This window comes from Trifolium pratense, linkage group LG6, assembly GCF_020283565.1.
Source record: "Trifolium pratense cultivar HEN17-A07 linkage group LG6, ARS_RC_1.1, whole genome shotgun sequence".
Lineage (NCBI taxonomy): Eukaryota > Viridiplantae > Streptophyta > Magnoliopsida > Fabales > Fabaceae > Trifolium > Trifolium pratense.
Window position 1 is genome coordinate 35,067,801 of NC_060064.1, and position 25,123 is coordinate 35,092,923.

General features: G+C 29.5%; 2 protein-coding genes across 3 annotated transcripts; one reads left to right on the forward strand and one right to left on the reverse strand.

Annotated features, from left to right (window-relative positions):
- Positions 1-1,765: 1,765 nt before the first annotated feature.
- LOC123890748 (heparan-alpha-glucosaminide N-acetyltransferase) lies at positions 1,766-10,783 on the reverse strand. Of its 2 annotated transcripts, XM_045940429.1 has the most exons (15): positions 10,609-10,783; positions 10,343-10,445; positions 10,152-10,246; positions 6,286-6,423; positions 6,096-6,177; positions 5,919-5,995; positions 5,704-5,810; positions 5,274-5,388; positions 5,061-5,177; positions 4,745-4,836; positions 4,184-4,250; positions 3,861-3,939; positions 3,660-3,751; positions 2,530-2,673; positions 1,766-2,220 (listed from the first exon to the last, which is right to left on the reverse strand). In XM_045940429.1, exons 2-15 carry the CDS (start codon positions 10,404-10,406, stop codon positions 2,194-2,196), a joined length of 1,296 nt encoding a protein of 431 aa, XP_045796385.1. In that variant the 5' UTR covers positions 10,407-10,445; positions 10,609-10,783; the 3' UTR covers positions 1,766-2,193. The 2 variants fall into 2 exon arrangements, with proteins under 2 accessions (XP_045796385.1, XP_045796384.1); XM_045940428.1 differs by having other exon boundaries at positions 10,152-10,445; positions 10,609-10,779.
- Positions 10,784-20,791: 10,008 nt separating this feature from the next.
- On the forward strand, positions 20,792-24,615 carry LOC123890749. Its single transcript, XM_045940430.1, has 2 exons — positions 20,792-21,252; positions 23,953-24,615. The coding sequence occupies exons 1-2, from the start codon at positions 20,930-20,932 to the stop codon at positions 24,404-24,406; spliced, it is 777 nt and encodes a 258-aa protein (XP_045796386.1). The 5' UTR covers positions 20,792-20,929; the 3' UTR covers positions 24,407-24,615.
- The last annotated feature ends 508 nt before the right edge of the window (positions 24,616-25,123 follow it).

Genomic DNA, 25,123 nt, shown 5'->3' on the forward strand with positions numbered 1-25,123 from the left:
CAATTGATTTTTCACAAAACAATCAATATGCAAGAAGAATGCAATGATTCCATCAAATGACTTCAAAAAATATTTATGCCCTCATTTCATTTCTACTGTTTAAGGCACCAGAGAAGCCATGCATATGCAAGGACATTGAAAAGCATAAACAGAAAGCATCCTGAACAGGGCCTAATTGTATGATTTGTCCAGACATATTTTATAGACTTGAAGCTTGGTGATAAATAATGTAGTGATGCCACAACCTTTCATATTGGCTTCAAATAAAATTGAGGATAAGCCACTAGGTTTGGTCTAGTAGTGAGAGGTTTGAGTAGTATGTTATAGGTTCTGGGTTCGATCCCCAGTCATTGTAAACCAACAAAAAAAATTGAGGATGCTAAAATATCTTAATTAATAAAAATCATTTTCAATGGTGCTGCTTCTTCATAGACACATCACATATCTAATATAATAACTTGTTATTTCAAATAATGTATGGAAGTGGAAAATCACCCTTTGGCATGATGTACAACTTCCCTCCCTCTATCCTTTCATTAAGATTGGGATAATGGGAATATTGGCCAACCACTTAAATTACTTTTGAACCATAATAAAGCCCATAACTATTGGTCAATTGACACCCACTTAAAGCATTTTTTGTCCACATGATAGCCCATATTGATTTGATTCCCAATTCACAAAAACAATAATATTGTGATGGATACCTTATCTCTTACGTTTTCATATTTGCTTTTAAAAAAATGGTGTTTCTTTTTGGAGGTATGTTATATAAACACAAAAAAAGTTGGACAAAAATACAACACATCTTTTCTCTACTCACAACACGGATATCGAGGAATGCAACAAATATTAAAAAAAACAAAAAGTGTAATTTTGTTGTATTTTTGTTAAAAATTGTGTTTAAATAACATTTTTCTTCTTTTTGCACACCATGTCTTTTTTGTGTGCCTTCTAAAATTCTAAAAGTGTGAGAAGATAACCGGCTAGTGTTAAAGGGATTGAAAATCTTGAAAAATACGGTTCGCTGAGCGTACCTTATAAATTTACCATACATAATTAAAGGATGTATAAAGGTGCATATGTTATGTAACATTTTTTACCATACATATGAACAAAAATGTTGGTTAGAATAAATTATTCTCTAAATTATATATTATTTATACATTTACTTTATTTCACATGTCTTTTACATAATATTCTATTGTACTATTATTCGATTAAAATAAATTACGAGCAACCCATGTCTTGGTAAGATATATATTCTTTTGAGGCTTTGATATTGATAAGATATCTACTTCTAAGATGATAAATTGATAATAGTAGGTAATTGTTCTTCTCCCTTCCTATATTATTCAGAATTCTCTCATTCACCAAAAAAACATTTTACAATAGTGTAAAAATTTATCAAAAGATATCTTCAATAGTATGTTTTATTTATGTGAGCAACACGAGAATAACGATGACAATTATAGTATTAAGTACTACTAAATCTTACTTTGTTGTCCATTAGATATAATCCTAAATCTTTTTTCAAATTTCAATATTCAATAATATTTGCATAAATACTATAATTCCTATGACCTATTGGCATAAATAAATTAATAAATAAAATGCACTAAAATAAAATAATCAAATGTCTCTTAGCCCATTTTTTTTTTACTACATTCCTTTTATCTCGAGCTTTATATATGGCAAGAACGTTTTTGTTATATATGGTAATAACCATTGTTAAAGAAATAGACATTTAAAGAAAAAAAAAGCAAATAATAATAATAATAATAATAATAATAATAAAACTAAAGTCGTACATTGATATCGTGTCAAATGCTTACTCATCTTGAAATCTATAATTTCAAGATCAAAGTAGAAATTATATGGCAGTCATATACTATAAACAAAAGCTGCTCTATTTTTCTCTCTCTCTCTATATAGTTAAAATTCTATGCCATGAAGAAATGTTAGCTTCTCCAAAATATATCATGCATCATCCATGTAGTAGGTGATTTTATCAATAGATTAGAGAAACATTATTCATGATCATGTTCTTCAATAAAAGACCAAGCTCCAAAATTTGTCTCCAAACTCCACCAACATTGCTTTGTCCTCCTCTCCTCGTTACTTTAAGACATCATAGGTGAAACAAAATATGTTCACCATTTAACAACATAATAATAATAATTTTCTTATCCTTCATGATCCAACTCCAACTAACTTTAGCTGTGAGATCAAATTTTGCAATCATATTACATTATTAGCACATGGAAAATTTAGAATTGTCATGATAGAAAATTATAGCTATAATAAAAATTAATGTTTTAAAAATTGAACCGAGGAATCATCTGGGTCATGGTTCAACTGTTATAAACCACTTGAACGGTTAAAAGTTTTGGTCAAACTGCCCAAATAACCGAATGGTAGAAATGTATATTCATCGTTTAACCAGTTGAACCATCCAGTTCGGTTCAAGTTTTAAAACATTGGTAAAATTTAGTAGTAAATTATTGAAAAGTGGGACGTGGAAATTACGATGTTGTTACGAGGATGTCCCCAATAAAATCCTTGAAGGAAAATTGGAAAAATGTTGCAAGCTGCTAAGACATATATCATTAATGCATGCATGCCTATCCATTGCAAAACCGTAGTCATGCGACTATATCCACATACATCAACCTGCAAGGAAGAAAAAGCATTATTCACATGATGATTCAACCTTTCTTGAGCAAATTCAATAAAAAAACTTGATGCAAATGTTGTAAAAGTAGATGGTTTGAATATAACTTATATAAAGGTTGGGATTAATTAATCAATTATGGATTGATAATATTATCAGACATTATTATTATTAATATAAATTATGGTCTATTGTTATTAAGCATTTATTGATTGGTTTTTGTTTTTGAATGAATCGTGATGGGTCATTCAGTTCAGCCTAATGAGAGGTCTCTGCCCTCAACCATTTAGTTATTCAAACGGTATCCCATCAGACGTTGGACATATGGTGAAAACCAATGAGGCGTTAAACAGAATGAGAGTAGTCATTCCTCTCATCCCTTATCTATGCTCATGAAACCTAAAGGTACACACCGATTACATTCCTTGATCTTCTGTTTGATTATTGTAAATATGCTATAATTTGTGTCAAAAATGACTATTCTATTCAAATTCCAACAATTGGTATCACAGCAAAAAAGTAAATACAATTGTTGGAATTTAAATAGAATAGACATAGATCAAATATACAAATTATAACATATTTACAATAATCAAAGAGATAAAGGAATTGTTATGTACCTTTAGGTTCCATGAGCAGAGAGCATGAAATAGAGATGAGAGGGATGACTAGTTGACTACCCTCATTCCGTTTAACGCCTCATTGAGGTTTTCACCATGTGTCAAACGTTTGATGGAATAACGTTTAAATAACTAAACGGTTAAGGACAAAAACCTCTCATTAGGCTTAATTGAATGACCCAACCCATCATGGTTCATTAAGAAACAAAAGCTCAATCAAATAATTCATCAATAAGTGATTAATTAGGCAATCCAAACAAGTCCTAAAATACACTACATTATTTTTCTTAATATTTAAGAATTGCAAAAGGAGCATATAATAAGAGTCAAAAATAGTACACAAAGCAAGAAATTTAATGACTAACCATCAAGTATATTCCAACAAAGAGGATACCAGCAGCACCAGCAGTGAGACAAGTATAACTCAATGTGTAGAGAACTTTATTTACATGCATTCCTATAACATACAAAAAATTATGTTAATTAATACTACAAATAATTAAAATTAATTAAGTGACACATTATTATTCATACTAAATAAGAAAGAGTCAAGAGAGAATGGTTACCAAATAAATCCAAGGCAAGACCAGACACTACAAGACAAGAGGTTGGAATCATCCAGTATATGATTCTAATTCTGTGGTCCTGCATTTAGCAATAAGGATACAGCTTTAATACTCATAATTAAAAGACGAATGTAGCACAGAAACTTCATATTGAAAGTGTGTTGGGTGTCCAATATGTGTCGGAGTTGGACACCGACATGACATTGACAGATGTGATTATATTCAATTAATTTATTATCTCAAATTATTATCGGTGTCGTGTCCGATATCCGTATTTGTGCTTCAAAAAAGATAATTAAACAAGAACAAGTTTTGGAAATTACCTTAAAATGTAAAATAATATGACCATAGTGCAAGCCAATCAAGCAAGTAACAATTGCCATCACTGAACTGTAATTCCAAAGTAGAAACAAAATTAGAGACAAAAAGGAAAAGCTTAAGTTGAATATTAGGCAAAAAAATTCTAGCCAAAGTAAGTTACAAAATTAGCCTTCCAATCTCAACCATCCGATCTAAGTTAACAGCTGAGGTGGTTTTAAACTGATTTTGTTAGTGTAAAAATAAGCGCCTCAATCTCGGGCTGAGAACATTGACTACATGTAAATGTTTGATTATGCTACGGAATCTGGACCACGACGCATGTGCATGATTTTAAGAATCATAGGTCATGTGCTATATATTTCAAGCTCTTAAAGCTTGAGGAAAATATTATGACACCTAGTAATGTGTTAGTTATATGTCTGTTTTAATTTGATTTTGAAAGAAATAACATGTTCATGTTAAGGAAATTAATATTTCATAATTAGATACTAGTCACTTTCTTGCACCTTATTGAGAATGGCGGCATTATTATAAAAATCAAAGGATGAAAGAGTGAAATTCACCTTAAGAGTCCTTCGGGATCAAAAGGGGCTTGACACCAAGTAGGAGCATCAGGAGGCAGTGGTCCATAGTCAGGAGAATTGATACTGCATTCCTATTGAAATTTGAAAAATATTCCGATGCACGGTCAGTGTAAATTTTTTAGTGTCAACAAATCATATGTGAATTTAAAAGTAGTTACGTTTTTCATGATCTGACAATTGAGATTTGTTGACAATACACTAACAGTGTACATGATTTAAATTAAATTCTCATAAAAAATCCCAACAAGAATTAGCAAATATTGGTCAGAACAGCTTAGAATAGAGAGGATCGTACAGGCATCCGCGCATATATCGGTCTCCGGTAGAGATGTTGTATACCCAATAAACTACGATCGATCATTCCAACAACATTGCAGGCTGGTCCAGTGTTACCCCTTACTCCACATTTAACCTAAAACATGTTCAAATAGATATACATAAATCACTTTTTTCAACCGATATAAAAAAAATAGCAGGTGAGAAAAAAGTAAAAGACATTAACACTCACAGAAAAGATCATAGGTTCTGAAGAAGGTTCTGTTGGAACTTCATACTCCCAATCAGGAACGTACATCCCATACAGCAAGAAAAGATAAATGACAGAGAGAAACAAAGCCAAGGCCCTGTTAAAAGGCAAAAAAATCCACTTAAATAACTATGACTTGAGACACAAGTTAAAGGGAAAAGCAACATCACAGAACAAGGTATGTTTAAAAGTTAGAGAGCTTGTGAATATGAGCCGAAAACAGCTAATAGACTTGTCATAAATTGTTAACATAAACTCTATTAAACATTATCACAAGTGCTTATGTCAGTAGATAAACTCAAATAAGTCAATCCGTAGAGGCTTCTAATCATGATTACATTAAGTCAAAAAGGTTGTAGCTTCATCAAACCTCAATTAAGAAACTAAAATTTTACATGATAATTAAGCTTACCATTGATATCGATATTTCCTTAAAAGCGTTGATCCAGAATTAACAATATCTTCACGCTTGAGCCAAATTTCACAGAGAGCTGTGACCAAGTATGCTACCGCAATTCTCTGACATTCAAATGAAGTAAATAATTAATGATCATTATTACGTAGAAAATTTTAATCATATTATATTGATCAGTTGTGCAATTGTAAAAACTAATTAACAGTTCATACCTGCAATATTCCCATCCATCTTATCTGCTTCAAATCTACTCCAAATGACAGATCATTTACTCGATGAACATAACCTCCTGTGAATTACAAAATGCAAGCTCTAGTTATCCGACAGTTCCCGGAAATTAACATTTGTTCAAATTCCAAAAAAATAAAGCAAAAGAGTTCAGTTGGCACCTTGAAGAAAAATGCCTAACGCAAGAAGCTTAAGCGCCCGCAAAATCGCCTTTCTGGTTGCATCAACTTTGCAAGATGGTTTCTGTTGAAGAAATAGATTAGTTAGGTTAAATGAACAATTTATGAAGAAAGTTTGAATACAAATTCTTGTTCTATTCAAATGATAAAAACATATAGATCGCATTAATACCTTGTATGTGAATGCTAGTGCAACACCAACAATAAAAAGGAAAAATGGCATTACAAAATCTGCTATTGTTAATCCATTCCATGGAGAATGATTGAGTGCTGGAATAAGTCCACCAGCATCATCCACCAGTATCATAAGCTGCATTAAGTTTCATAAAATCAGTATAAAGAAATAGGAAAAAGAATTACAGATAATTCGTGTATCTGAGATGTAAAGAAATATGAATCACTGACGCAAACACGGTAGATAACACTAATAATTTACGAAATCGAAGTAATTGAATGTAACTACTCATTAATTACACCAGGATGTTTAAACCTCAAGACAACCTATACTCTTCGGTGTCTGATACCGACACTTATGATTACCCACTTATGATTACATTGAATTATATCATTTTCTTAAATTATTATCGGTGTTCGTGCTTGTGTCTGTGATTCATAGAAGACACCAATTTCCTAACCAAATTTGTTGCTTTCAAACTATACAAAATATCAACTAACTCCAATTAGAAAATATAACATGATTGGATTATGTATCATCATCATGTGAATAGTTGAAAAAAGAAAATGGCAAAATTGTACAATCCCATGTGAACATTCTATAAGGCTAAAAGGACAGCTTATCTTATCCAGCCCAATTTCATTAGGCACACCAAACCAAACAATGCCTAAAGGAATTCCTCGTACCAAATGATGATTACTTACTCCATGTAATATTTGATTATCTATGTTGAACTAGTCCTTATAATATGTAGATTATATTAAATGGACTTGGTTCTCACTCTCAAAAGCTAGTTTGGAGGATGAAAATGCCTAAACACATATATACATCCAACAGACAGAGAATCTTAGCAATGCGGGATTCTAATACGTGGGACTTGGTCCTCGTGATTTGTTGACAGTATAAAACTTTTTTCGTCCATAGTGTATCAAAACTAAACTAAAAAAGTATTTAAGTTTGATTTAATATTAATAAGTAATAATAATCATCTTATATATCTTACTCAACAAACAATGCATATATAGTAGCCGACAAAAATATGATATGTATGTTAGCTTATGGACATGATAAAATGATGCCATGAAAGAGTGGTAGTTACTAAAGCAAATCACAAGCATTGCATTTCAAAGTCATCACCCATTGATGATTGATAAAGCAACATAAAAGTATAGTGGTGACAAGTCAGTTAGGCACATTACATTTTTCCAACTGCATGTTATGCCATCTTTTCATGAATATGATATTTTTAGTAACTTAATAATATATACTTTGAAATTCATTTATTTGTCCGTATATTTTAACTCAACTAGTAATGTCGATATTGTTACAATAAACCCGAAAAACCTTACGATTGTGTATGTCAGTTTTAGTAGTGTTTGTCACTTCATCTACAGAAGAGAAAAAAAAATAGGTCGGTTTTTTATTAACCTAATCCATTTACATAATTTTTTTGTAGCCTAGTGGGGGTACAAAAAGTAAAATTACCTAATCTTGTTATTAAACTAAGATTGGGTCAGACATAAAAAAACTGCCTATTTAACATTATGACTTTTGAATAATTATATTATATATACTTCATGATTTATATAATTATTATTATATACTAATCTTTTCAACAATCTAATATATTTTTTTAAAGCATGCAGCTCTTGATTTGTATTGTTCTTGTTGAAAGCATGCACTCCAAACCCACCCAAAATTAATAGGTCAACGCCAAACGTGTGTGCTCTATTTTTATTTTTATTTTATGGATCATTCATTTTTAATCGTCGGTTATGTTTAAAAAGTGTGCACTTAATCATACTTGAAATTTCAATTTTTTTAAGAAAATGCAAGGAATGGTAATTTATTCACGGTCACAAGACATGTAATGTAAGTACTTTATTTGCTTAGGAATTGGGATATATTCCTTACTTTATTAAAATATCAAGATATACATTATTTATTCCTATATGAGTCATATAAAAAAAAATATAAACGTAGATATTATAAAAGAAAATCTAGGTTGCCTAAAAAACTTGGAAATATTTTTATTATCAAAAGAATAAATGCTTCAAAAAATAAAACATATCTTAAAAAACCCAGAGAATATTGTGATTTATTTTACTCAAAAAGAATATTGTGAAATATTATTATCCAATGGACACGTAGCCATATATATTCTTTTTAAACGGACGGCTTTGTGGTTGAATGAAGAGATAATAATAATAAAGTAAGTAAACAACTTCTCAGAAAATATAGGTAAACAAACCCTATATAAGGTGTAACAAAAAAAATATCTCATTAGAATTAGATATTTTTTTAAAAAAAATTAATCAATTTAACACATGATTATAAATGGATGGAAGTAGAATATTGAAAAAAGGAAGATAAATAATGGGGAAAATATAGGTTTTTTTCTGTTGTAATTTTATTTATAGTTTATCATTTTTTAAATAATTAAATACTAGTTTTTTTTTTATCAAATCTTATTGATTTCCATCTACGACTTCAAACATATTCATGAAAATTAAAAATTTTAAAAAAATAAAAAATATTCAAGAATCTAACTTTCATTCAACCCTTAAATTTTCACATCTCCACATTCAAGTTCGAGTTTTTATTTAAAAAAAAAAAAAGTGTACGAATCCATTCATCATACTATTTGACAAAAAAATATAGTGAATTTTCAATAAGTACCTTATTTGAATATGTACGAATAAATCTATTGCGATGGACAATTTTAATACTAAATTTTATTTATGAACTTGTCAAAATTATTCATCTCAATGGATACATATCCAAATAAGAAGTATATCGGAGTATTATACAAAAAAAAACACAGATCTGTTATAGTATTTTTTTTAACTACAAATATATATTACTGTATTATTATTTATAATCAAGTCTTTGCACAAGATACATACGTCATATTTAAACGGAACACCACTAAAAAAACATCTTATAGTTAGAGAATATTGTGGCAATTTGATCGCAAAGGGGCAAGTAGCCGTAATGCTGTTTAAATGGACGGCTCTCTAATTGAGTAACAAAACAGCTTATATAAAAAACTCACAAAAAACAAAAATCAATTTATTTAACACTAAACGCAATTCTTCTTTACTTTAAAGTTAAGCAATATAACTTTAACACGTGCAAGTGCAATTGCAACTACAAACTCTTTGGATTCTCTCAACAAACTACTTAGCAAAATCTATATCCCAAGAATCTCTCCCTTTACCTCCACTCTCAAGTCAATCTTCCCCCATTTAATTAATTATCCCTTAATCCATCAAAATTTAGCAAAAACAATATTAACAAATATAATAATCCCATTAACTCAAACTTTTTGTTTGATATTACCCATAATTTATTTTTATGATTTAAAGTTTAGGTGAACTGAATCTCGAGCTTCACCGTAGAATAACGGATCTCGAGACTCGAAGAGACTCAAAGAACATGTTCATCGTTTGTTACTATAGGCTAAATAGAGTATAAGTCAACTTCTTACCAACTAAACTTAACCTGAATTGAACCCATTAACTAAATTTTGTTCATCGTTTGTTACTATAGGCTAAATATGAGTATTAATATATTATTATTATTATTATTTTCTAAAAAAATAAAATATTATTATATTTGGACTAGAACAACACCAAAACACAACCCAATCCAATCCAAAATCCAAAATCCAAAATCCAAGGAAAGAAAGAAGAAAAACATACGACGTCGTTGGATTATAATCTCAAAAAAGAATAAATAGTTACTATTAATGAACAATTCTAAAAATACTGTAATAATTACCTGATTAATTATATAATTAATAAAAAAAAGAAAATGATTAACTAAAAAAGAAAAAAATAAGGAAGGTAGAGAGAGAATACCGCAACAGTGAGGCCACGAAAAACATCAAGTGAAAGCAAACGTTGAGAAGATTGAGGTTGTTGTTGATGTTGCTGAGGTTGTTGTTTTATTGTAACTGAAGATGAAATCATTGAAGAACATTCTTCATTATTATTAATAATAATCTTTTTGTTGTTAAGTTTTGTTGTTGAATCAGAGATCTGGTTATTACCCATTTCCAAATCTTCATCATTTTCTTCAAAACTCTTTATTGCTTCATATTTCTTCATCTTCATCAAAATCAATGTCTCTTAATCTCTTCAACCATCTATCAACTATATATCAAAATAATAATACACATTTATTTTATTTTTTCTCTCATTAAATTCATTCACAAGAATAATAATATTCATATTCATAATAATAATAATAATAAGAAAAAAGAATGTTAAAGATTGATAAATAAAGAAATATAAAAAAGAATAAAAAATATCTTACTTGAAGAAACAATGCAATGAATGAATGAATGAATGTTGAAGAAGAAGAAGAAGAAAGAAGAGAGTGAAAAGAAAGAAGTAATGAGACCCTTTTTCTTTCTTTTCTTTGTAGAGAGATTAATATTACTGTTTCTTGAGCTTTGTTTTTTGGATTCTTTACCTTTGTGTTACACACTTTTATAGGCAATTTATAGAGAGTGCACACAAATTAATACATGAATAATAAAGATTTTTTAATATCAATTATTTTTTTTTTTTATTTTATGTGTACTTGATATTTACATTTGTCTCCGCAAAAAAAGACTACTCCATCGGATAGATAAACATTATACAACAAACTTTATGATGTGTCAAAACAAATAAACTATAACTTTTTCAAAAATTACCTGAGAGAGAGAGATCATCAAAAATTGAATTCGTAATAATCACACTTTAATTATTTTTTGACAATTATAATCACACTTAAATTTATACTCCAGTAATTACGCTTAAATTGTTTTTAAAACAGTAACTTTTTTTGACACATTTTAAAACAGTAATTGGTACTACTATTATCTCCAATTTTTTATTTTTTTTAAACTTTGTATTCGGTGGTAGAACCGACTAATTCCAAGAGATCAATTTTACCACTCACTTGCAGGGACTCATTTAAAGTCAGAGTTTTTATGCTAGTCCACTGAAATTGGCATTAGGGGAAATTGAACCTGAGACATTGAGAATAACATATTTCAATGACTCAAATCAACACCATTAGACCCACCCAAGTGGGTTTACTATTATCTCCGATTGTTCATGTTAGTCCAAAAAAAAATGAATCTACTAGTATGTTAGTCATTCGTGTCGTATGAACTTAGTTCAGTTGATAGTGAAATTGTATTATATACGTGGGAGGTTGTAGTTCGAATTTCAATCATCCGACTTATTCACGTAAAAATTTTAGCCACTAAACTACTTAAAAAAACATATGTTAGTCGTCCTAAATTATTACTATTATTATTAATTATTAATTTGAAGATGACATGTATTATTGTTAATTAACGTTTACTAAAATAGAAAGATCATTAATTTGATAAGGAAATATATATGAGTCTCTTGGCTTTTCAAATTGGCCTTTCAGATTTTTTATTTTTATTTTTGTTGATAAGCCTTCCATTTCACATTCTTGAGTTTTGATTATTTATTTTTACTCAAAAACAATTATATTTATTCATTTAAATTTATAGAGAATACATCAATTAAAATCATTACATATTTAATCGCTAATTGATCCAATGATGATTGAAGCTGAACTTGGTAGGGAGGACCATAGTTCGCTCCCCCGCAACGGCGAAAGGAAGAAGTTAACTGGCTCCCAAACCAGATTAGAAGGTCTAGTGGGCCGGATACTAGTGGTGAAAACCAACAAAAAAATATATTATATATTCAATCTCGCTAAAAACTAATAAGGATGAATCAGTGACTATAACCACAACATTCGAGTTAATATCATAAAATGGTCTAGAGTCTATGATAAAGCCTACAATTGATATGGCAAAATTTAAATGTCCATAATAGTCATGCATCCGAATCTACAACATTGACGACGCTAAAGTCATTGAATCAAACACCGTACTAAGACAGGATATCAAAACATAAACTCCGCACTAAGACGGGATTAAAACAACACCGGATAAAAAAATCACGGAGGAGAAAACATGAATGCAACCTAAAAATATGTGGATAACATTTAAGGATCTTCTCACTAGAAACTGGAGGGTTAGGTTGTTGCATACTCTTCGGGAGGGGAACACTTGTGCAGATTTCTTGGCCAAGTTTGGAGCTCGCAACCCTGAAGCTTATTCTCCTATGGCTATTCCGCCGGATGGAATGAGTCTTCTCCTACTAGCTGATGCTAGTGGGACTATTTTTTCTAGATAATTTTCTTTTTGTCTTTTCCTTTTTTCTTCACCTTGTACCAAAAAAAAAGTATCATTAATCAATGTATTTTCAAATTTTTTCACGATAAAATAAATTTCATTCATTCATATGCTAAAACAGTAACAATATAAGAGATGAAAATAGCTAAATCCTCACTAAAGATACATATAAGACTTTTATCCGACAATTATGCAAAATAAAAAAAAATTATCCGACAAGACAATACAGCGTTAACAAACCAAAATATAAATCTTAACAATCAGACTAAATCCTTCAATATATGACCAAGGTTAATAGTAATTTGAGATCCACAATCTTTGAGATGATCGATTATGTCACATGCATGCTGACAAAATATTTGTGGGGATGAGAAAAATTTACCTTAGTGATAGCCATCGTAAACCTCTTACATGAACTATAGTATCTATGCATCTCAAATTGTATATCATTGTTTGAACTTATAATGAGTCAAATTTGTGGCTTTGAACATTGTTTCTTTGAACTTGATAAATATCACTTTTTTCTAAAAAAAATTATTGAATGACAAATTATTAGTTGTTAGTAATGTTATCTTAGTTTTTCACCTTGCCACAATCTATCGATGTATCTTCAACTCATTCACTTTTTTTTTTTTTTATAAATATCACATTTGAGTGAGTGAGTACGAGTAGACTATATTTTGTCAACTCATGTTATCGTACAATATTCAACTTAATTTGGAGTAAGTCAACCTAATTTAAACCATAGACAAACACTTTTGTTTTGGGTTTTCTTTCTCATGTTTATTGGTCAACCTAATTTATTGTTTATGTTGTATCATAAAACATTAAATTGAGTTTTCAAAAAATAAAAAAACAAAACATTAAATTGAAACAAAATGTAATATAATTATTAAATAGAGTATATTTTATTCTGAGTTCTATAACCATTAAACAGATCTAAAAGATGAAAGTTGAACGTCGTAGATTTGAATATATCTTTTTATTTCAAGAACAAAAAAAGAAAAAAGATTGTATGCTTGTTTATAAGTAAATAATTATATATATGTACGTATTGTATCACAGCACAATGATTCAAGTTGGTAAAGCAAAGGATCTAAACCTGAAAAAATATAATTATTTCACTATGTACAAATTTCAATTAGGCCAAAAAGCTATAAGTACAAGTTGTACAACTAGTAGAAGACCTCACAACTAAGAAATAATATACCAATTGACCTACTTGATAAAAAAATTGCATCTCAAAAAAATAAAATTCAATTATATAACATATTATTAACATTAAAATGTTTCAATGTTTTTTTTGGTCAATATGTCTTGCTTTAGAATTTACTTTGGATCTAAATAAATATTGAAGTGGCCTTAATGTGGCCGGCCAGCGTATCTTAAAATTAAATAATGCATGCATAGGTTGATATTAGACTCTTTTTTCTTCTCTATTATAGGCACAGGTGAGAATAGGCTAGGCTGAGCTAGATTTTGACAAACCTGAGTCTGACCTATCATAAGCTTATCTTTTAAGTCTAAGTCTGACCTTTTGAAAGCATGTGTGGTCTGACTTATGAACTAATATATCAATGTCCTTTTGATATTTAACATGATATTTTAGAGAATTTGATTATATATATCATCATATTTCAATTCTAATTTATAATAATGCATTTATATACAATATGTGAAAAACTAATGTAGTATAATAAATTTAAACTACCGAAAAAGTTAATAAATTTATAATTTAATCAAAGTACAAAATTTAATATGGTTTTTCTATCGTGTGCAACTTTGCACATGTTAAGAAATTTAAAATAGTAAGTTTGCATTTAAACTTGTGCATTTCATATTACTCCCTTTGTCCCATTTTATAAGAGTTAATTTGATTAAATGACAATATTTATTTATCTTGCTTTGACCATATTTTTTTTAATAATATATAGATATAAATATTAACATATAAGTCTTGTTTGATTCGTTTTGATGAGTATTTTTAAAATATCAAGTTTTTATACTTTTTACTAATACAAAATTAAAGATATTAGCAATCAAAATTGTGGGTTGGCATAAGCACATTAGTCAAACTACTCTTATATTTTTGGATGGAGGGAGTAAATGTTTGATTTTTTAATAAATAATTGTTTTTCATTAAATTGTTATTATTTTTGGTTACTTTAACATGTGAAATATTGCACATGTTAGACAAACCCAACTTAATATATATAAACAATAATAGTAATAAAAATATTATTCATATTAACTTAAATAGGTCGGCCTAGTAGATTAAAATGCTTTATTAATAGCCTGAATCCTAGTGTTGGTCTGCTCTATTTAAAAAAATAAGCTGATCTGATCTGAGCCTATATAATATATGTAAACTAGGCCTTAAAGCCATGTAGTTGGCATGACCTATTCTCACCTCTAATTGTAGGTAACATTTACATGGTAAAATTTGTAATGACACATTTGATATATTGGAGTATTCAAACTTAATACTCTTCTTTTCTACATTTGAGAATTAACTAAATTCTCTTAAATTCTCTTGGATATTGGTTTAGTCTCCTAAATTCTCTTGTATCTTTTTTTTTTCTTTTCTTTTCTTTTTTTAATAAATTTGAGAATTAACTTATTTATGGGATGAGTAAAACGATACAACATAATTATAATATCTTTACTTTTCTTTTCTTGCTAAGTTATCTCCGTTTGCTTTTTAAAAAATGGAGTAGATGACATACTATATAGTATCTGAGTTTTAATTATGATTACTTTATCCTCAACTCTCAAGTGTTTATTTGATAAATAAACTATCCAAAGTCAGTGTTAAAAGAACCTGAAAGTGAGAGCAGTTTATAATACTAAATGAACAGCTACAACAACTATCTTAACGATAATAATTGGTTTAGGTTAATTTGTACTATTGTTTTTCATTCTGAGGTTACTAGTGGACACAGTCAGAAAATAATAAAAAGGCTATTAGTGGACATCACTAAACATGAATTTAATTATGATATGGAATTGCACTTGCATTACACGTACCCTAGACTATAGACTACATATTTTTATTTATTTTTTGACAGGACTATAGACCGCATTCTACTCCCTTCATCCTTAATTATAAACAAAGGTTTGCTTTTCAGTTATTGAATGAATCTGAAAAATTGACTTTTGCTTATAATTAAGGATGGATGGAGTATAGTGCATTATTCATGCATTTATTTTCGGATCTGGATAATGTAGTTACATGTAGTAATTGATCTTGTTCGTTGGGCTTTGCTCTCTTTATTCAACAAAAAAAATTGATCTCGTTCGTTGATTTATGATTGGACAACCTTTATATTTGATCGGACAACCAACAACAATTTTGTGCGCACAATGTAACTAGTAACTGTTAAATGTAAATCCTTTATTTATTTATTTTTGGCTAACTATTACACTCTAATATGAGACTCAAGATATTCCAACACTTTAAGTCTTTTGAGTTTGCTATATAAACTAATTATCAAGTCAATGGCGTTATTTTATAGTAATTGTGTAAGGTTGAAAGTGTTACATTATTTATAAGTGACATGATTTATTTGTATGGTTGTTTTTTTTTTATTGCGTACACAATAAGAATGATCTCATGTATAGATGAAAAAACTTTCGTTTTCCACTTAAGAAGGAATATAAGCAGATAAATTGAATAATCTTACACTTAAAAGAGAATCTAACAAATCAAACTCTAATTAATTCTTTACTTGAAAGAATTATCTTACTAACACACCGTCTTGTTATTTATGCCATGTCGACTCGACTCTCTATTATATGTTATGTGAGAGTGAGTGAGACAATGGGCGGTGTAACCTTTGTCGTGTTTATTTAATAATTATAAGGAATTTGATTGAGAATATGCCCAAATCATATAACATGCTGCTTTTATCACAAAAATAAATATCTTATTATCTAAGGCATGTGTGTGGCCCTTAAATTTCTTGTTTTTCTTTTTCTTCTTTTTTTTAAAACTTCTACAAAAAATATCCCTTAAAAGTTATACAAAATTTCCTGTGAAATATGTTTTAAAATATCAAATTCAGATGCCACTAAATTTTGCTTTTTCAAAATATATGTAATATTATTATTTAGAGGAAATATCATATGATGAAACAGAACAAAACTATATACACCAAAAAGTTTTTATATTAATTAAGTACATCAGATCAGACTATCTCATAAGCACATGCAACTATCTTAGAGTTAATACAGTGATATATCATTATTTAATCTTGTAAATTTAAGAAATGTGTTCAAATTTAATTTTTCAATATATTAAGAAAAAATATACCTGGTTCATGTTATAAACCAAATATATCACTTTTTAATATATCAAAAAAGTCAAATTTATTTACAATAAATTGGTCAAAGTGGTAAGAATCTTGGTCCCCATAAACATGTGGTCAGGAGTTCGATTTTTGACTAATGCGTATCGGAAAATTCGGTTGAAAAAGAAAGAACTCACCTTATGTACCCCACAAGTTCCTCGATGAAGATTAGTCACCGCTAATCAGCGTCAATATTTATGATTACACAAAAAAAGGTCAATAAATCAAAACCAGTATATAAGATGAGTGAAGTTTATTTTTTTTATTTTTTTTTACAATGTTGGCAATGAGGATTGAACCTAGGACCTCTTACATACTACCCACATCGTTCACCACTAGACCAAACCTAGTGACTTTCATCACATCGGGCCTTCAATAACTTCACAAGTGAGTTGGACACCACACTTTAACCCAAAACCTTAAGGTTGTGATGTTAATTTTTTATTTAGAATAAATGTCAATTTTATTTTTGACACAAATGTCAATTTTTTGAATAAATGATAGTAATAGTGTGAAATAATTTTTACACCGACCGAGTATATAAAAGTTAAATCATCATTTTTATAAAAATGCACATGTAATTCAATAGTTATTTATTCTTTTCATGTAAAGCATTTTATGTGTTCAAGTTGTGTGACATATAGTGCCAAATACGAAAAACAGAGCCAATTTTTAAATCACCAATTTGGAGTTAATTTTATAGCCATATAATTATTTAATATATTTAATTCTATTTTTTTCACAAAAGTTGTTAGATTTAATAATTCCTCTACTCTAGGTTGTCATTATGTAATTGGTAACATAAGAATTCCATCGTGTGTGATTGGTTTTTAACGTTTTTGTTTTCGTTTTCGATTATATATGTGATAGTGTTGTTTCCACAAAAATATTATCCTTTACGTAACACATGCATGTGGATATAAACTTTTTTCGTAATATGCTTGATTTTGATGTTGTCACAAAGTATAAACTAATGAGTTATCTAAACAATTAGGTAAAGATATAGTACAAAATTAGGTATTTTAACAATTTAGAAATTGTGAAGTGGGATGGATATAAGATTCATGATGGTACATTGCACTAGTCTTGCAGACAAACCATGCATGCCAAAACACGACTCAAAAGACGTATCAAATTGTGGTTATATTATTTCACTAACAAATTGAATATATAATGTCACAGTTATGGTTTTAATTAAATTTTATGGGAACAATGTACCTTCACTAAATAAACCTTTCGATCAAAGATAAGAAAGATCGATTTTTAATTAATAGCTTTTTTTTTTTAATAAGATTTATAATAGCTCATTTGATCAATGGTAATAAAATAGATTTGATAAACTTTCGGTTCTTATTGAGATAAGAAAACTAGTTTTTTAGGTTGGTCAGAATTTTGAGAGGATTAACTTTGCGACTCAAAAAGGATAGCGGCACATCGTGTTGTCGTTTATTTGTTATTCATGCGTGACTTAATTAATCATCCTATATGTATTAATATATGTTTTTATCAATTTTAATTATAAATTATATTATCTTGTTACAATTATAAAATTATATATATATATATATTTTTTTTTTTTTCTTTTTTTTTGAAGATTTATAAAATTATATTATTAAAACATGTGTTTATATATAGTATTCACGGGCAATTTTCATATGATTTTTTTTCCAAGTAATTTAGTGGTTAAAATTTTTATTTTAAAGGTGAATAAGTAGAGTGTCGAATTAGATTTCGACTCCTTCATATATAATGTGATGTCCCTATCAATCGAGTTAAGGTCACATAGACATTATCGTATGATTTAATTTGTATATATTAAGAGCATTGTAATTTTTTTTACACATATACCAAATTTTTCTATATAAATATTTTTTTGGCATGATTTATTCAACAAAAAAATAATATTAATCTCACTTATCATATTAAACTATAGAACATCTAATTAACAGTAAGATATGTAATTATATGATAATTGCAATAATATAAGGTATATGAAATTTTTTGAGTAACATTAAACGATAGTTCAACAATAATTTTGGATAAATATTCATACAGAGGAAGAGATATTACGGAAGACTTTCTTATAGACCACATTCGAAGTCATAGTCTTATCTTCGCTGTCATCGTCGATGATCAATATTTTTAATCCTTCTCTAGAAGTAACTATTGAAATCGCAACATACAGATGACCGTGTGAAAACACTGGCGACGAAAGATATATCCCAACATGCTTTAAAGATTGTCTCTAACTCTTATTAATAGTCATCGCAAAAGAAATCATTAAAGGAAATTGTATCCGTTGAAATTTAAAATGAATTCTTAGGTACGTCAGATGGTGTAAGAGAAAATGTAGGTATGAAAACCTGATTACCAATATTACTTCATGAAATAATTTTCCTTCAAGAGCACGTTTTCTCAATCTTGTAATAATAAGTCTTGTTCCATTGTATAATCATAATTTTTTATTCAAATTCCTTAATAGCATAACAGGAACTCTAACTTTGAGTCTTAACTTGTGATTTGGGAGTCCCGACGTAGAAATCGTGTTAAAAAATTCGGGAGTATGAACATCATCCACTGTTTGACCATATATATTCTGTGCGAGTGGAGTATCATAACTCAAATATGTTTTTTCTTCACCAGAAATTAAATCCAACATAAAATTAATCATTTATTGTGTCGACTATTGAATTTTTAGAAGCATATCTCTATTTTGGAAATAGGTTATATCGTTCATGTTTTGTAAAAGTTGGGGATATGTGCTTTCAACGATAGAAACAAGAGGATCACCTGAATTTGGAATCAATAAATCTAATGGATCAATGTCAAGTTCTAAGTCGTCATCGTTGTCATATTCAATTTCTCTATTGCCAACACCCAAAACTCATTCAGAAAACAATCTTCTTTGATCCGGAAAGGTTAGAATACATTGTTAGTAAAAGAAACAAATGTGAATCAGTGATTTTTTTCGTAATTAATAATATAGTCACGTTGATATATATCTAGAGTCAACTACTATTTGCATAAATATCACATTGATATATATTTACAGTAATACGATAAACTATACTTCTCGATATGAACAAACTTTTAAGTTAAGAAAGACATAAAAAAATATATATTTTTCTTAGCATGTTTAGTTAAAAAAAAAGTAACTTTTAAGTCAAATGATTTTTTTCTTTCCATAAAAAAAACACACTAAGAAAATGGTTAACATGTTTAGTTAATTAGTAAAAAATATTGAATTAGGATAAAAAAAATGTAAATTTTTTCGAAAAAAAATTACTAAGAAAATGTATGATTTGATGATTTGCTAGATTTCTAATTATCAGTTTTTAATTATTTAAACTGTACAATGTAATTTGATGGTGTTTAATTGTTGTATGAAATCTTTTATATGAAAATCGACAGTGCTTATCAATTATTGCACATAATTTTAATCACAATTGGTATACTTATCATAGAGGTTGAAAATATTGTTTTGCACTGAAAGGTCGCGAATTCGAATCCTAATAAAAAATTGCAAGATAAAAGTGAAGGAAAAACAAATTAGGTTTAAAGTTTGCTTATCTATACAAACTTATATTATTATAATAATCACCATGCATCACCATACCCGAGCAGCGGAAAAAATCACCAATATGCATCCACCATCATAAATAACTATAAGTGAGCAAAACTAGTGTCTTTAGGCTTAATGATTTAGTTAATTGAACTAGTGTTTGTCTATAAAATATTAAACTTTGTAAACCTTTCAACACAAATAATCAATAAACAGTTTTTTTTATGACTAACTAACAATAAAGAAATTTTTAAAAAAAAAACTAAAAATGAAAATGAATATATTTTTTAAAATTAAAAGACAAACATATTTAACTCTTTCGGTTCGTTTAAATACTTCGTCAACCCTTACAAAAAAACAAAAAAAAAAACTCGTCAACCAAAAATTTTTAACTAGTCTTTGTCAATAGATCATAAGATCACGACTCGACGTTGCTAGTGCTAAATTTAATATTAAAAAAATTGGGAGGGAAAGTGTTGTAATTTTCGGCGAATAATGGCGCGGTGGTGGTGGAAATCAGCGGTGGTTGTAGCAATAACCGCCTTATTAATAAGATCCTACGGCGGCGGCGGAGAATTAATCGGAATTGGATTTGATAAAGAATCATTCATGAAATGGATGAGAGATTTATCTGATAAATTAGGGATTTGGGCGATTCCTCTTTACATTTCAATTCACACTATTTCCATTGCTCTTTGTTTACCTTCTGCTATTTTCCTTGAAACTGCTGCTTCTCTTCTCTTCGGTTTCTTACCTTCTGTTCTCTGTGTTTTCTCCGCTAAGATCCTCGCCGCTTCTCTCTCTTTCTCCATTGGCAGGTATTTTCCTTTTCATTCTTTTTTCAGATCTAATAGCATTTCATGTTCTTAGAGATAGTTTCAGATTTGTTAGAAACGTAGAATTACTTTAGTATTGGTTAAGATAGTTAGTTACAAGTTAGTTGCGATTAGTTGCTAGTTTGTTATATTGTTAAAACTGTTTGGCAAAAATAGTGGATAGCTGATAAACTAGGTTATAGCGGATGAATTTGTTGCTAATAGCTTATAAGCTAGCTTACGGGGGGTGAACTTATGGTGAATAGCTTATAGGTTAGCTTATAGCGGATAAATTAGCTGATTGAAGTTAGCGGCTAACTTATAGTGGATTAACTTATAGCGAATAACTTATAGGCTAGCTTATATTGGATGAAGTTAAAGCAAATGTATTATAAGCTAGCTTATTGATTTTGCAGTGTTTTGGAAAATTACTGGATAAACTGACTTTTAAATATTAAAAGATCTTATTGTGACCGGGAATGATGCAAAATCATGTGCAAAATTCAAACATTATCTCAGTGAATGTTTTTCACATGAAAGACTTGTGACTTGTTTGTGTGTCAAAGAAAGTATACCTTGGTGATCCTAAACGAATGTGGGATGCTAGCTTGCAAACCTTCATCCTAAAAGAAAGTATTTGTGTTTTGGATGTGTTTATTTTTTGTTTTCAGGTTAAAAATAGAATTTGACGTGAGTCAAATAGTGTTAGAAAAACGAATCATAACAGAGTTCGGTCAATTATGCATATGTCTCTTAAACCGTATGCTTACGGTTTCAAAGTACAAGTTGTGTTTAAATACCACAGTCTAAATTACAAGTTTTCCCCTAAACTGTATGTCATATTTCAGCTCCACTCGCTCTGCTCGAGCGCATGAATACTTATAAATGAATTACTCACATACTCAATAAATTGGGATATGGAGAATAAACTTCTCATAATCTGTATCAACAACCTATTTGAGAAGGCTTATTAAAATAATCTGAAAACAACCTATGGACATATCATAAACTGTTTTTGTAAGTTTTTTCAAACACCTGCGTAAGTGCTTATATCATTAATTAAGGCTAATAAGCTCTTTTGTACACCGATTTATAGGCTGTCCAAAACTTTGTGGTTTCTTTGTTGGAATTAAAACATTATATGATATCTGGTTTTTTAATATGGTACTGCAGCTTTCCACCTTTTTAATTTTTGTATTGAACTTTCAAAGTTATTCACCTCAGTTTTGGAAATGAAATGATTGGTTGGAACAATTTCGAGACTGGATTTCTCCTGTATTAGAGGAAGCAGAGGGAATAAGAAATTCTCTTCTGTTGTGAGTCACCAGTCTTGTTTATCATGATAACTCAAATGGAATTTGATTTCCTAATATTGTCTCTGGGAAAGGACTGTCTCGAACATTAGGATCTTAGTATATTTGGTTTTTTATTGTTGATGTTAGACTTTGGTCCCTTTTTTGGGGAATCTCTTGTGCAAATATTCTAAGCTATTGGAGGGTGCTGGTGTGATGACTTTTTTTCTAATTTTTGTTTTGTATAAATAAGTTATATTCTTGTCTTTGGTATTTGTGGTTGCCTTTTTACTTTGCATTTCAATAAAAGTATAAAACTTTCTCTTGATAATGATAGAAATTTGTAAATTTTTGCACGCGGCTGTTTTCATAAATAAACATTTGAATTTAGGAAATTGTGTCATTGTGTATCAAATATCTGATGTTGACTGTTGTGTTTAGTTCAAAATTGATTTTTTTTAATTACAGTACATTCAATTTGCTTTGAAATTTTGTTGAAAAATTTGATTAGTTGGTAGAAGGTCATATGTTCGTAATCAAAGCACCTTTGCTGCTATTACACTAAAACAATTGTGTGTTCTTTTTAGATTTGACTCTTGTGAACTTTTATTTTAGAAGGAACAATAAGTAAGCTCAGTTATTCCTTTGCAAAATCGATTTATATTTCATGGGCATGCATTACAAATCTATTTTAAAAAATTTATTCCCTTGGTTCCTCTTTAATAGTTGGGGTTCCTTGTATAAGTTGCTTGTTACTTCAAAAGATATAAATAAGTTTCCTTAACTTATCTAGTTACACCGAGTCATATCCTTTTTGCGTGTGTTCAATCATAACAAAAAAAGTAATGAAGGGTGGATCTTAAAACTGTATACTCTCCCGTGGTATTTTTACACGGGAGACAATCCCCTCCCTTATATATTGTCTGATTCAAGTTGGCCTTAAAACATGCTATGTCCAAATCCTTTATAGCTTCATCAGAATTGATATTCACGAAAGTCATTGCCATGTTCAGTCATTGCTTCTTTGACTTTACATCTTTACTACAGACAGTTGAAATGAACTGCCACTGTATAAAATACTACAAAATGGTAATTTTAAAGATGAATGGATGAGGCAGTTGTGTGAATACTGTTCTAGCTTAACATGTCTAGTCTAATAATAACAATATGTAGCATTGACGCTTCACATTGAAGGTGTGTCTGGTGACTGACACGACACGACACCAACATGTTACATTCAATTATTTCATTTTTTCAGTGTCGTGTACGGCGTGTTCGTGCTTTATAAGTAACAACTAAGAAGGATTTACATATGTTAATGATGTTTTGTCCAGTAGATGTTCTATGTGCACTTCCTCCACTTTTCATGTTTTCTTATCTGTTCTGAATTTATCTCATTTTGGATTTTCAGGTTAATATTCAGGAATTCAAGCTCAGCAATGGATTGGGCACGAAGGAACAAATATTTTAAAATCCTTTCCAACGGAGTTGCGCGTGATGGTTGGAAGTTTGTTCTTCTTGCCCGCTTCTCACCCGTGCCTTCATATATCATTAACTATACCTTAGCTGCTACCGAAGTTAGGTTCTTTTTGGATTTTCTTCTTCCCACCATTGTCGGATGCGTCCCCATGATCTTGCAGAATACATCTATTGGAAGCCTTGCCGGTGCAGCTGTTGCTTCAGCATCCGGCACTAAGAAATCTCAATTTTGGTCCTACTTTTTCCCCATAGTTGGTATTTTATCTAGTGTACTTATTTCTTTAAGAATTAAAAAGTATTCATCCCAAATTTCAGTACCGGAAATCTCTTCGGACAAAGATAACACTGACAAAGATAACATCGTTGAATCAAAACAGCAAAAGTAAAATTGTCTAGTACTGAAGAGACTGTATCTTTTATAAGCAAATGTTAGAATGTTAGTAAATTGGTGGATGGTTAGTACTCATTAACGGTCCTTCAGTTTACCAATCGAACTCTCTGTTTGTGACAATAGTGAAGAGACTTCAATTTTTGTATAATTGTCAAATTTGTTGTTGTTAGTATTAACATTTACAGTATATGATTTTAATTCCTATGAATGTTTTGTTATGACTTGTTCTTCATTTAATCTGGTAGTTGAAACTGTTATGTGGACTTTGGTTTGGATTTTTCTGTTTAAGCCTAGGGAGTGACTCAAGTCAGTGAATGGTCCTATTTGAAAACTGCACTTAAATAGAGCTAGGGTGTTTGATTATTCTTGTTGGTTGGTGTGTAGGCTCCAACTTTTTTCTACTAAAATTCAGATCTAAGATCTAGCAGTAGAATACTACTGTACACAGCATTTTGGTGAGTGGAAGGAATGTGTTATCTTTACACTGTTTAGCATTATGAAATATTGAAATGTTAGATTAGAATTTTAGTACAGTAGTAAAAATTATTCCACACAAAATTCTGACTGAGTTTTCACCACATTGTTTTAAAAATTGACCCAAAAACAGTGCACTGTTTATTATGCCTCTTGTCTGTTTGGAAAAATTGTAAACCACGTTAACAATCTACGTCCATCACTTTCACTGTCAAAATTGGGGACGTGGGATTGTCAA

Excerpts from the sequence above, each read along its gene's own strand:
- LOC123890748 (XM_045940428.1), bottom strand. The coding sequence starts at position 10,406 with ATGAAGATGAAGAAATATGAAGCAATAAAGAGTTTTGAAGAAAATGAT. Across the intron at positions 5,811-5,918 it reads GATGGATGGGAATATTGCAG|AGAATTGCGGTAGCATACTT; the intron begins GTATGAACTGTT and ends TTTGAATGTCAG. Across the intron at positions 3,940-4,183 it reads ATATTATTTTACATTTTAAG|GACCACAGAATTAGAATCAT; the intron begins GTAATTTCCAAA and ends TGCTAAATGCAG.
- LOC123890749 (XM_045940430.1), top strand. The coding sequence starts at position 20,930 with ATGGCGCGGTGGTGGTGGAAATCAGCGGTGGTTGTAGCAATAACCGCC. Across the intron at positions 21,253-23,952 it reads CTCTCTTTCTCCATTGGCAG|GTTAATATTCAGGAATTCAA; the intron begins GTATTTTCCTTT and ends TTGGATTTTCAG.